The sequence below is a fragment of the Brassica oleracea genome, chromosome C7 (assembly GCF_000695525.1).
Source record: "Brassica oleracea var. oleracea cultivar TO1000 chromosome C7, BOL, whole genome shotgun sequence".
In the NCBI taxonomy this organism is placed as follows: Eukaryota; Viridiplantae; Streptophyta; class Magnoliopsida; order Brassicales; family Brassicaceae; genus Brassica; species Brassica oleracea.
In genome coordinates, this window is record NC_027754.1 from 3113812 (window position 1) to 3128817 (window position 15006).

The following is a 15006-nucleotide window of genomic DNA, read 5'->3' on the forward strand; positions in this document are numbered from 1 at the left end:
TAGCCGGACTTTTACAACCCACTTCAATAAAAAAATATAGTTAATATTTCTTTGTCAACTATAGTTAATCTTTTGTTAATCACATATTTTTGATTACATTGGTTTGAGCCTTTATGTTTGATCATGTGATGAGTTATTTTTAGTATAACTGACAATCATTTTGTAAAAGACACAACCAAATTATATTTTTTTTAAATTACACAATGTGATGTATTGGATTTGTTTAAATTGTTCAATTTTTCAAATACGAACTTTTCTTTCCAAATTTGTAATGAACAAAATATGAGTTCATGGGCTGGTAACTTAGTGTTAATTTTTTATTATCTAAAATAATGAAGACATACAAAGAAAGTTTAATCTAATTACAGCATTTAATAAAAAACTGTTTCTTTTTTTATCTAATTACAAATTAAATAGGAAATACTACATCTCTATTTTTTTGTATGGAAATTTTCAAAATGATACCATGAGTTGAGAATTTCATATTAACTAGAAAATATTTTATATCATGTCATCAATTTTCTCCTCACGTATTCCTCTCTTAAAAATCTACATAACATCACTTTCTATAATATTTCCTTTGAATATTTAATTCCAACAACTATTTAATACGACACATGATTAATATCAATGTTCTAAAAATCGTTAGGCGGTAACTAGGCGCTTTATAGAGGACTAGCGACTAGACAGATTATTCGGGGTCTAGGCGAGGTCTAGGCATTAGCAAATTATTGATTTATTTTATATATTTTATACATTTATATGACATATTTTAAGTTTAATTATAAAATTATTGTGATGAATTATCAAAATTAGATATACAAAATAGAAGAAAATAGACAAATTTGTAGATTTGTAATAATATTATTGTTTAATTTAACATATATAGACAATTTTAGATCGATTTTAACCAATTTTAACCAATTTAGAATATTTTAAATCAATTTGAATCATATAAATCGGTGTAAATCGGATTTTAAAAAAATCGTTTCGGATATGACCGAGTTGCCGCCTAGGCAGGGGCCTAGGCGCCGCCTAGACCGATTTTGACAACCTTGATTAAGATACAATTATGTCTATGTTGGTTTATGGACCCCAACATAAACGATAATATTGATTAATCCATCCACCCACAAATCCAAAATGTCGATTTGAGAATCTCACAACACAACACAACACATCATCGTCGTGCCTTCAAGATCTTACCATTTAACATACTTATGAGATCTTCTACTTTGTAATCAGATCATCCCCACACACAAAAATACAAATATTCTCTTTCAAAAGTCAAAAAGTACAAGTTTTATAACCATTAATGGGTCCTCTTGTAGTATCAGCTCTGAGTTCAAACACCAAACTATCATGTCTGAACCGTTACTAAGCCTTCTTTATGGTAGGACTTTTATCTGATTCAATATCGGGTTGTAAGTTGTAACATATATCACCGACGAACACAAAAGATTCCTCTTCAAAAGTAAAAAGACTTCCACAATCTTTATAACCAACATAGGACTCTGTTACAAACTATAAGCAAGCACGGATCATCATAATGTTCACATCAACTTTTCTTAGAGGATCTAGAGTTTCTTAATCCTTTGTCGGAGAATATTAAACAACAACGAAAACATTCACAGTTGAACTAGTTCTGTCTTTTAGCAATGTAATTAGCCAAAGCCAATAAAGGTTCAACCTTTTTCGAATCAAATCCTTGAAGCTGTTCTTGAGCATCTCTCATCAACCTCTCCGCAAACTCCTTTGACTTCTCGAGACCCATCAACTTCGGATACGTCAGCTTATCGGCGATCAAATCTTTTCCGGCGGTTTTCCCCAACTCCTCGGACGACTTCGTCACATCCAATATATCATCAACCACCTGAAACATCAAACCAATGCATCTCGCAAACTTCCTCAGCTTCTCGATCTCTTCATCAGACCCACCGCCAACGATCGCTCCTAACACCGTCGCCGCCTCCAGCAAAACCGCCGTTTTGTGAACGTGGATAAACTCAAGTAGCTCTAATCCGACGTCGTTTGAGTCCATACCTTCGCTGCTGATATCCACAATCTGACCCGCCACAAGCCCTTCTGATCCAACGGCTCTCGCCAGCTCCCCGATCGCTCTAACCACCCTCGCCGGAGCCACCCCCGACGTCGACGCCAAGTGCTCAAACGCGAACGATAAAAGCGCGTCTCCGGCTAAAACCGCGACGTCTTCGCCGAACACTTTGTGGTTGGTGGGTTTTCCGCGGCGGAGGTCGTCGTTGTCCATACACGGGAGATCGTCGTGGATCAGCGACATCGTGTGGATCATTTCCACCGCGCAAGCCGCCGGCAAAGCGACGGATTCTTTGCCGCCGACCAGCTCGCACGCGGCGATGCAGAGAACCGGTCTCACTCGCTTCCCGCCGGCGAGGAGAGAGTAACGCATTGCCTCGTGGATCTTGACCGGTTCGCGGAGGGAGACGGCGGAGTCGAGAGCTTGGTTGACGGAGCTAGCTTTGCCGATCATGTAAGACATGAAATCGAAGCTGAGGCTTTGTGCTTCCTCTTGGTGGATGATACTGGCGTTACTCTCTTCTCTGACGACTGATAACGCCGTGAACTTTTGACGGAGAAGGAACGGTGGGGTTCTGAGAAAGCATCTGTTGGACCCGGGTACGGATCCAGATTTTCTGACAGAGTGATGATGTACACAAGAGCTTAGCTTCACACTTGACATGGCTTCAATTGGAATTGGAGTTAAGAGTGAATGAGATTTTTGGGTTGGGTAATGGAATGTGTGGGTACGGAGGTGGTGGACAATGAGAGATGACGATGATGATATGAGAAAATCTAATTTACTAATGTTTTAATAGATTTTCGCTTTATTTGATTTTCGCATAATCACGTTGTCTTTTCCTTACCTTTTATGTATCCTTTTCGATATGCATAATGGCATAATGCTATGACGAATTTACATGTCAGAGATCTGATAAATTTTTGATTTGAGAAAAAAAATCTCCTTAAACAAATCGGTTAGCTGGAAATAATAGTAATTTGGTAAGCCATTTGAAATCTAATCCGATCCATTTCTGTCAGTATTGATCTTTTTAAAAATCTTAACTTCATATCCAAGTGCTTAATTTAGATTTAGGATTACAAAAGTTCTTCAACATGGTGCATGGCGTATTATCGAACATGGATCTCATAGGACAGTTCGGAGTGATGCAGTCAGACGTGCATTCTCATATGATGGTAGAATTGTCGGCTGTAAAATCGTCTATGTAATATTTCTCATCGTTGTAATAGCATAATTAAGCAGACGTTTTTTTTAAAAAAATTTAGATTTAGATTTTTAGTAATTAAATAAATGAATTTAAAAAAATACTAAAGAAAAAGTCGCCTACAAATAATTAATTTGCTAGAAGTATAAAGAAAAGTTCCATAAATGATCCTAAATGTTTTTAATCACAAATATAATCTTTCAAAAGTCAGAATAACCAAAATGTTTCATTAAAAATGTACACGATATATTTAAATTTTGAATTTTTTAAATATCAAATAAAAACAAAACAAACTTTTTTATATAGAGTTGGATTGGTAGATATTCTAGTTTTAACATTTTTGTTTTAAAAATTAGATTATGGATTTTTATCCATGTATATTTTACTGCTGCAAAATTAGGTATATAAAATTTTCAAAACATTAAATATAGAAATGCAAATTTAATTTTGAAAATTAATATAATTCTTTTTTTCTTTTGGATGTTAAATTTATATTTTTTATGAAAATATAATTGGTAAATTAACGTGGTTTTAGAAAAATAAAAGATGTGTATAAACATTTGTAGCATTTACCAATTCTACAATATTTTTATTGGAATTTTTACAACTAAGAACACATTTTAACTTTCTAATTACATGTGAAATAACATTGTGCTTAAGACACACATTTGCTGTGTTGTTTGTCTTTTCTACCTTTCATCTCATCTAACTATACAACTAAGTTTTCTTTTAACTACATCATTAATATTTTACTACTAAACTAGATTAAGCTTGCGCAGAATAAATATTATATATGTAAATTATTGTATGTATTTTATGTTCTTATATATTATGAAATAATAAATATATATTGAATAATTAAAAGTCAGTAACTATTACATATATAATTAAATTGGTGCGAACGTACAAATCAATTTTATTAATCCAAACGATTTTTTTTTAAAAATTTGATAGGATATGTAATTAAATTTAAATGATATTAACATACATAGTATATTTTTAATATTAATGTCTATTAAATGATGTTTTCTACTCGTATGTTTTTTTATCATGTGTATCTTTAATAGCAAAAACTTTAAATTATTGATAACAAAATTTTCATTGTAGGATTAATAATTTTAGTAATTTATAATTTAAAAAAATTAATCAATGTTTGTTCAAAACTTTTATAAAAAAAAATTATTCAAAGTAAATTTTGAAACTAAAATATTTATTTATTCAATATGGTTTATAGTTTAATTTATAATGATATATATACATATATATTTTAAATATTAATGATTAATTAAATTATACTTTTATTTATATGATTTTGTAATCATTTGTATTTTGTCATAACAAAAATTTTAAACCATGGATCGCAAAATTTGAATGTGAGACTTTTAACAGTTTTAGTAATTTATAGTCGTTTTTTAAAATTCAAAATATAACATATACAGAAAAATCTATATTTTTATAATATGATTATTGTGATTTTTTTTAAATTATTTTAATAGTTTAAAATTAAACAAATTTGATAGAAGATACATTTTTTTATCAGATCTTTATTATTCAAAATCATTAATTGTCATATATACTTTAGCCACATTAGGCAATTCCGTAATCTTTATTTAAGAAAATAATAAATGACATTAATAATAAATTTATGGTTAGTTTAATAAAAAGCTTATTATATAATTAGATGGACCAACATATTTCTCTAATAATTCTAAGAATCATCCTAGTGATGACACGTGTCTACAAAAAGAAGTTGTAATGTTTCACAAATAATATATAGGGAATTTTGAAATGGTTACACCCGAATTAAAAAGTCTTATCTCTCTCTTATCTCAAATTCACTTTTCTCAAATCTATCTCATTCGATTTGATCTCTTAGCTCATTGATCGTATCAAAATCCGAAACCAATGTCGTGTTCCTCTCGACGAAAGAAAGCCGTAACTTCCAACCATGCCTCAAACGGAGTTTGGACGCGTCCGTAATCGCCACAAGAAGCTTCGCCAAATTAACCATTTTCTCTACTTTCAAATAGAATTTAGACTCGATATCTCAGCTCATTGATTGTATCAAAAGTCCAAGATACCATTGTGTTCCTCACAACGAAATGAAGCCGTAGTTGCCCTGCCGACTATGCCTCAAAAAGAGATCGGATGCGCCTGTAATCACCGTGAGATGCTTCACCGGAATCAACTTTTTCTCTACTTTTGAATAAAATTTTGACTCGATCACTAAACTCGTTGATCGTATCAAAAATCCAATACCATCACCATGTTCCTCTCAATGAAGCTGTAGCCACCGACCATGCATCAAATGGAGCTTGGACGCGCCTATAATCGCCATGAAAAGCTTTGCTAGAATCATCACCAAGTCACCACGGGAACCATTAAAGTCTCTGGTAAGTCACATCCATGACTTCAGAGAATCAACTCGGTCATAATCCATCACATTGTTGCATTAAGCTATTTACAGATCCAAAGATTGGTAAAGTCTATAAATATTTAACTGTCTGTAAGGTTTTGTTTGGTGGACTACATCAACACTGAGGATTTTGAGAATGTGTTGATGTTGGTGCGTTGTTATTCACAACATATATATCTACATTTTCTCTATCCATAATATACATGTCCTCATTTTCACTGTCCACAAACACTTAATCCATAAATCTGTTTTTTTTTTTGTGTTTTCGTCCGTATATTTTATACAACTATTAAAAATAACAAGATGCATATAAGATATTCGACAAAATGTGTGTGAGAATAACTTCTATATTCATAAATTTGTTTGTCCACAACTAACATGTCCACAATTTATCTCATCTACACTTTTTCTGTCCATAACTAGTTTGTCCACGATTTCTACATTTATTCATATGTATAAATATAAAATTATAAAAATATATATGAAAATAGATATTAAAATATAGAAAACAAAATATTACAATTGTATCCAATTTATTTAATTATATATTCTCAGTTTTGAAAAACAAGCAATAGAGAAATAAGGAGTAAACTAATAATAATAAAAGAAATTTAAAAATGAACTTAAAAGAACACTACCAATCAAAAATATTTTTAGCTTGTAAGGAGGCATTCTCTTCTAAAACAATTCCCTAGGTTTAATGAAAGTGCTCTCCAAACATATATTGTCTAACAATGTAAAGAAAGACGATAAAGTGTCTTATAGAATAAGAAAAATTTACCACCCAAGACACTTTATGAGTTATCAATTACTCTCTTAGACACAACTTGTAAGACCCGATCATGGATTCCTCAATCCAACCAGACTGCGGCTTACCTAACGTTCTATCTAATTTGATTCCTTTACTTCTCATTTCAAGTGTAATATTTTTCTTTTATGTGACAACCCGTCTTGCGGACCCCAGATTTCAGAGCGCTGCAGCGCACTGACCCTAACCCCTCACCGTGGGAGGAAACGCCTCCACATCCACCGGTAGGTTATTGATGCGCTTGGCGTTACTCGAACCCAAAATCTCACCCTTTAACAACTCCCCCACAGGACAAGCTGTCACCAATTGAACTTATCAGAGTTTTGAGGTTTATCAAATCATACATAGACAATCAGATTCAAGTAAAGGCAAATAGTTATTTCATAGATAGTAATGAGATCCATACATCATCCATTCGTTCATAATACTAGTTTACATACTTAGTCAATCATAAGTTCACAGTTTGCACAATAGGCTATCAATACTTCACACTTATCAACAATGACCCAATCACCACACATCGTCCCATGGCTAGAGCCCTCACGGTGCCTTTCCTTTACCACGGTCCAAGTCTGTACCTGAAACCAAACACATCACAAGCACACAAGCATATGATCATATAACCTAACACAGGGTTCTATCAATGCATAGTTTGGTTCCTAGAATTTCCTAATCGACATCTATCCAATCAGTTCATCAATCAAGCGGCCATACTCAGATTCTCGCAAGAACCAGGCACGCCAAGACAAGGCCTCAAGCGGATCACACCCAAGGCGATTTAGATCATCCGATCATCCCTTGGTGTGTCCGAACATGCCTAAGTCCGGCCAAGGGCCTAGGACTTGATTCCAAACTGGCCAAGGGCCAAGGTTCAGTCTTTGTACATCAGATCAACCCAATACAACATAATATAAAGAGAGAAACACGATTAGAAACTAGTAGTATGAACGAATGGATGATGTATGGATCTCATTTACTATCTATGAAATAACGATTTGCCTTTACTTGAATCTGATTGTCTATGTATGATTTGATAAACCTCAAAACTCTGATAAATTATAAGAAAAATATTACACTTGAATTGAGAAGTAAAGGAATCAAATTAGATAGAACGGTTAGGTAAGCCGCGGTCTGGTTGGATTGAGGAATCCAGAATCGGGTCTTACACAATTGACTTTGTATACACATTATGCATGGGTAAAGACACAAAACCCATGGCCTTAACCAAACTAAACTTTCTCAACTTTTCTCGTTGTATGAATGAGATCAACTGACACACACACACTCTCTCTAACACGTGCAAAATTCCTTGACTAATATAAACCTAATCCCACACAAAGCTCAATCGTCTTCGCTTTTGCTCACCCCTAGATTCCCGATGCTTCCTTCAAATCCAGAAAAAATATTCCCAGATCCAGAAGCGAGATAGCGAGATGAATCTAGAAGCGACACGACAAGGATCTCTGTCATTGATGCCGCAGCTTCAATGGCAAGTGTATTGGGAGAGGGATGAAGAAGCTGGAGGAGAGGGAGGGGCGAGCATGTCGGAGCTCCGGTGTGGAAAGGACGACGCAGCAGGGATTTGTCTAAGATCCTCACCGTTCTAATCTAGTGACTGGAATTTGTCTGATAATTGGCTGGATCTCCAACACGTTCTAACAAGTTGTCAAGAATCTTTAATACACTATCCGGCAGGGATTTTTCATTGGACTTCTTTGGATTCAGCTAATAGCTTGTTTATGTATTTATGATCATATACATTGTTCCTTCTGATACATATACTTGTTCAGTTTGTGGAGAAATATTATAGACTTGTGGATACGAGGAGGAGAAGAAGATCAACTGTCCACAGTCCTTGTGTCCATATTCATCCTGTCTACATGTTCTATGTCCAAGCTTCTCCAATATCCAAGTTTTTTTTTCAAAGAAAACTCATATGAGTGTTCTAACTAAACTCACAATATTTCATTGTAAGATCTGCACATATCCACATTTTTATTGCATTGTGGATATGAGAAGGAGAAGAAGATCAACTGTCCACGGTCCTTGTGTCCACATTTATCTATGTTCCACATTTATCTATGTTCTAACTAAATTCACAATATTGCATTGTAAGGCATGTGCATATCCACATTTTTATGTCCACATATTTTATGTCCCCAATTTTTTAATATATTTGTTGAAATATACAATATATATATATATATATATATATTTTTTAATGTAATATTTTTTTTATATCTCAAAATTGAGAAAAAGCAAATAGAAACTTGAGATGGAAGAATAATAAGAATATAAAATAAAATAAACTAACTAAGCTAATTGTTGTTGTTTGACGTTGATATTTACTCTAACCAAAAGAATTTAGTTGCTTTTAGCCAACCAGAAAGAATCAAAGTGTTGGGCGTGAGAAGTAAAATGGTTCGAAAAGCGCCAGCTGTCCAGAAAAAGTGTGTCTTCCGCTGATTCTTTAATGCATTCATCTTTATTCCATTATAGAAGGCGCCATAGAAATATTTTTGTTAATGCACTCATCTTTATTTCATTATACAAGGCGTCCTATGAATGTTTTCGTTGTTCCATTTTATTTGACATTTCAAAACTTTATACAAATTATATATTCTTTTAATATGATGCAGTTATTAGTTTTCTTCATTGTTTTTTTTATGTTACTAGTAAAATGTTTTAATTAAATGTTAAATAATAATTTTATGTAAAAGTAAGTATTTATGATTTTTAGTTTTGCGCCATCTCACACATCTTATAAATATGACATAAATATTATTTCTCTTCCCGATTTATTGTTGTTGTTATTAATCTACTAGATTTTTTGATAATTTTTCCTCTCAATAATTTCTTTCTTTTCCCGACTAATTGTTGCTGTCACACGATAGAACTTTGCCGACTTGTTCTCTTGGATTTTTTTCTCATGTTGTTATAGGTGAAGCTTGTTCTGTGTCACCGGTTCATCTCTCGACATCATAAGCTTACCATCCTTCGGTTTTCGGAGGAGGCGATTGAAAAATAGTATGGTGGCTTCAGGTGGTCTGCGGGGTCTCTCCTTCCTTGGTGGCTCTGTCTGTTTGCAACATATCCCAGTGCCGTTTAGTGCCGTGAGTATTGTTGTGCTCATGGCATCGCTAACGTCTTGGAGCTATTTTCTGGTTTCGATTAGTTGTCGCCGTCACGTGCCCGCTTTCTTGCATTTCCGCTCTTGGCTGAGAGGTCTTCATCGGTCTCTTTGTACCCGAGTGGCTTGGTGTTGTAGGACACCAAGTAGTGTATGTGATTTATGTGTATGTCTTCATAGTATATTTAGTCCAGCTGGGAAGACTTTCCAGACGCCTTATTATAAGTCGTCTAATAAGTCGTCCAGATGGAAGACTTTCCAGACGACTTAATTAAGTCGTCCGATAAGTCGTCCAGCTGGGAAGACTTTCCAGACGCCTTATTATAAGTCGTCTAATAAGTCGTCCAGATGGAAGACTTTCCAGACGACTTAATTAAGTCGTCCGATAAGTCGTCCAGCTGGGAAGACTTTCCAGACGCCTTATTATAAGTCGTCTAATAAGTCGTCCAGATGGAAGACTTTCCAGACGACTTAATTAAGTCGTCCGATAAGTCGTCCAGCTGGGAAGACTTTCCAGACGCCTTATTATAAGTCGTCTAATAAGTCGTCCAGATGGAAGACTTTCCAGACGACTTAATTAAGTCGTCCGATAAGTCGTCCAGCTGGGAAGACTTTCCAGACGCCTTATTATAAGTCGTCTAATAAGTCGTCCAGATGGAAGACTTTCCAGACGACTTAATTAAGTCGTCCGATAAGTCGTCCAGCTGGGAAGACTTTCCAGACGCCTTATTATAAGTCGTCTAATAAGTCGTCCAGATGGAAGACTTTCCAGACGACTTAATTAAGTCGTCCGATAAGTCGTCCAGCTGGGAAGACTTTCCAGACGCCTTATTATAAGTCGTCTAATAAGTCGTCCAGATGGAAGACTTTCCAGACGACTTAATTAAGTCGTCCGATAAGTCGTCCAGCTGGGAAGACTTTCCAGACGCCTTATTATAAGTCGTCTAATAAGTCGTCCAGATGGAAGACTTTCCAGACGACTTAATTAAGTCGTCCGATAAGTCGTCCAGCTGGGAAGACTTTCCAGACGCCTTATTATAAGTCGTCTAATAAGTCGTCCAGATGGAAGACTTTCCAGACGACTTAATTAAGTCGTCCGATAAGTCGTCCAGCTGGGAAGACTTTCCAGACGCCTTATTATAAGTCGTCTAATAAGTCGTCCAGATGGAAGACTTTCCAGACGACTTAATTAAGTCGTCCGATAAGTCGTCCAGCTGGGAAGACTTTCCAGACGCCTTATTATAAGTCGTCTAATAAGTCGTCCAGATGGAAGACTTTCCAGACGACTTAATTAAGTCGTCCGATAAGTCGTCCAGCTGGGAAGACTTTCCAGACGCCTTATTATAAGTCGTCTAATAAGTCGTCCAGATGGAAGACTTTCCAGACGACTTAATTAAGTCGTCCGATAAGTCGTCCAGCTGGGAAGACTTTCCAGACGCCTTATTATAAGTCGTCTAATAAGTCGTCCAGATGGAAGACTTTCCAGACGACTTAATTAAGTCGTCCGATAAGTCGTCCAGCTGGGAAGACTTTCCAGACGCCTTATTATAAGTCGTCTAATAAGTCGTCCAGATGGAAGACTTTCCAGACGACTTAATTAAGTCGTCCGATAAGTCGTCCAGCTGGGAAGACTTTCCAGACGCCTTATTATAAGTCGTCTAATAAGTCGTCCAGATGGAAGACTTTCCAGACGACTTAATTAAGTCGTCCGATAAGTCGTCCAGCTGGGAAGACTTTCCAGACGCCTTATTATAAGTCGTCTAATAAGTCGTCCAGATGGAAGACTTTCCAGACGACTTAATTAAGTCGTCCGATAAGTCGTCCAGCTGGGAAGACTTTCCAGACGCCTTATTATAAGTCGTCTAATAAGTCGTCCAGATGGAAGACTTTCCAGACGACTTAATTAAGTCGTCCGATAAGTCGTCCAGCTGGGAAGACTTTCCAGACGCCTTATTATAAGTCGTCTAATAAGTCGTCCAGATGGAAGACTTTCCAGACGACTTAATTAAGTCGTCCGATAAGTCGTCCAGCTGGGAAGACTTTCCAGACGCCTTATTATAAGTCGTCTAATAAGTCGTCCAGATGGAAGACTTTCCAGACGACTTAATTAAGTCGTCCGATAAGTCGTCCAGCTGGGAAGACTTTCCAGACGCCTTATTATAAGTCGTCTAATAAGTCGTCCAGATGGAAGACTTTCCAGACGACTTAATTAAGTCGTCCGATAAGTCGTCCAGCTGGGAAGACTTTCCAGACGCCTTATTATAAGTCGTCTAATAAGTCGTCCAGATGGAAGACTTTCCAGACGACTTAATTAAGTCGTCCGATAAGTCGTCCAGCTGGGAAGACTTTCCAGACGCCTTATTATAAGTCGTCTAATAAGTCGTCCAGATGGAAGACTTTCCAGACGACTTAATTAAGTCGTCCGATAAGTCGTCCAGCTGGGAAGACTTTCCAGACGCCTTATTATAAGTCGTCTAATAAGTCGTCCAGATGGAAGACTTTCCAGACGACTTAATTAAGTCGTCCGATAAGTCGTCCAGCTGGGAAGACTTTCCAGACGCCTTATTATAAGTCGTCTAATAAGTCGTCCAGATGGAAGACTTTCCAGACGACTTATAATAAGTCGTCTGCGCAGTCTTTTGGATTGAAGTAAATACCTGACTCAAGATAGCAGCTTTCATTGATCTGCGGCCTCTGCTGCCCTCGTAAGCCAGTATCGGTGGAGACGGACTGTCTGCTCTGGGACCACCAATACTAGCACCCAATTCCGGCATAGCTGTGTACGTCTAGACCTGAAGAACTTGTATAAACCCATCCACGGTGTAACAGCCAGCAATTTCTTTGTTCCACAAAGAGTCCATCAGCACCTTAAACGCGACTCTCCCCCATGGATAATTCTCAAACCGTTCTAAATCCATCACTAGCCTTGCCAGAGTAGATCGTGTAGCGGTTGAAAACTTTCTCCCTTCAATGAATCCAGTGAAGATGGAGAGGTACGCGAGCCGCTTGCGATCTTCCCTGGACCAATCCCCGCATCTCTTCAGTGCTGCTATTATCTGATCAGTAGTTGGCCCAGCTTCCAGATGAACTCCCAGCATCCCCCAGAAAGAAACCATCTCTGGGGTAACGTCACATTTTGGTGTCTCAAGGTCCTCGATGTACTCGCAGTTTAGACCAGTGAGGTTTTCAAACTCTAACAGTGAAAACCTCAAAGGTTCTGGACCAACGAGAGACCACATCTCATACTTCTTCTTAATGTCCAGCTTGAAACTGAGCATGTAGTGAACCAGCCTTGAAGCCCAACCAAATCCCTGCTCCTTGAACTTGATGAAAACTCCCAAACTCGACTCCTTGAGCTCTTCAAATTCGTCATCAGTAAGAGCTTTCCTAAGAGCAGTATGCAACTTGCTGTTATCCGTATGATACGAAATGCTATTGTGGGCTTCTGGTTCTTCCCCTGATGTGTATAACCTACGGGGGAGTTCTGGAATATCCATCCTTTTTGTCTGCAAAATAATCAAAGACAACAATATAAGTCCAGACGACTTAGTAGACGACTTAAATTACTTACAAGTCTTCCAGTCGCAGAAGGAGTTGGAGTACTCGTCATTGCGGTTATAGATCTGAAAAAATAAACGTGAAACGGTGAGAATGAGTAAATTGATAGAGACAACGTTTTATGTTCATCTTTTCCTCGAGATTGATGACTTAGCGGCGTTAGGGTTTACAGAGAAACGGCGCTAAGGTTTACAGAGAAGAAGCGGCGGCGCTAGGGTTTAGAAGAAGCGGCGGCGCTAGTGTTTAGAACGTTGGTGACCACGGTGGCGAGGGCGACGGTTTGTTCGGAAATAGTGGAATCGGCGGCGCTAGGGTTTAGAGGAATCGGCGCGGCTAGGGTTAGAAGAAGCTGCGGCGACAACGGTGAGAATGAAGTGAGATAGATAGCCGATGTTGAGAACGATGGTTTGTTCGGAAATCGTGGGAATTCGAAATCGCCTTTGAGAGAGAACTGTTAGGGTTTCTGAATTTCGCGAAAAATGAAACAAAAAAAATAAAAATCACCTTATATATTGGGTAAATAATCCGGTTAGCTTTAAAATTACATTGGTAAACTTTAAGGTTTGGTCCGGTTTAGACGACTTATTCTGGCTGATAATGTACAACAGACGACTTAATATTTAGTCGTCTGTTTTCAGACGACAAAATATTAAGTCGTCCTAGACCCTAAAATGAACCCCTAAACTAAAATGACTAGATTAACTAACTAACCACGTTATAAAATCAAATTATACTTAAATAGTGTTTACTATACACAGAAATGAACGCGCATAAGTAATTTTAAAAATTTTCAAAAACGGTTTTAATGCTTTCCAAAATCTAACCCTAAGAACACATACAATACTACAACATATGTTGATGAAACATAAACTAAAGAATATCATGACTCACTACTTTCACTCATCTATGCTGAAAACAATTGAAATTTGTTATATCTTAATTTATACCTCCTAAGACATATGTTAATTACATAATTCCCATTTTTCACTTATCAAAATATTTTTTACAAAATTTTTAAATTATGTTTAAGACTAACTGTCCAGACGACTTTCAGTTAAGTCGTCTGGACGACTTATTTTCAAGTCGTCTAAACAGACGACTTGCGAGGGGTAGAAACGTAAAAAAAATTCCGTTTTTTTGTTTGGTCACAAGGGGATAGTTGTAATTTCAATAGCCTTTTAGGTTACTTTTGCCTTTGACCCAAGTTAGGGTATTGTTTTGGGTTTGACTCCAAGTTTTGAGTCACACTTGGTAATTCTTGTGTATGTGATTTAAGCAACCAAATAGAATATGTATTTGCTTTATTACTGATCTTTTGATTATTCTTTCTTATATTAATATTTATTAAATAACATTATTTATATATATTTTTTTAAAATCATCGTTATACCATAAAACTAGAAAAACTTGGATTTTGGCTTTAGCTTAGAAATAGGTAATTATTCTAAAAGCTAGTTTCTCTAAGACACATATATTAGTAGGGGTGGACGTTCAGAGGGTTCGGTTTGGATCTATTCGGATTTTGGGTTTAAAGATTTAAACCCATTCGGGTATCTATAAATTTTGGTTCATTTTGGTTTGGATCTTTGCGCGTTTGATTCGGGTTCGGATAATTTGTTTAAATTATTTTTAAAATTTAAAATTCATATGTACTTTAAGTTTCTCAAAATCTAAAAAATAATAATATATAACATATAAATTTGAATAATGTATGCTAAAATACCTAAACTTAACATAAAATTAGTTTTGCTTAAATATTTGGACGGAGAGTCAACACATATTCTTACTACTTTTAGTGTTTTGAGTATTGTTTAGCTTATTTTAGATACTA

The 15006-nt window shown here is 36.1% G+C and overlaps 1 protein-coding gene across 1 annotated transcript; it reads right to left on the reverse strand.

Moving 5' to 3' along the window:
- Positions 1-1473: 1473 nt before the first annotated feature.
- LOC106301620 (geranylgeranyl pyrophosphate synthase 7, chloroplastic) lies at positions 1474-2851 on the reverse strand. Its single transcript, XM_013738067.1, has one exon. It carries the CDS (start codon positions 2717-2719, stop codon positions 1640-1642), a length of 1080 nt encoding a protein of 359 aa, XP_013593521.1. The 5' UTR covers positions 2720-2851; the 3' UTR covers positions 1474-1639.
- Positions 2852-15006: the final 12155 nt, after the last annotated feature.

Coding starts and splice junctions, on each gene's coding strand:
- LOC106301620 (XM_013738067.1), bottom strand. CDS start 2,719: ATGTCAAGTGTGAAGCTAAGCTCTTGTGTACATCATCACTCTGTCAGA.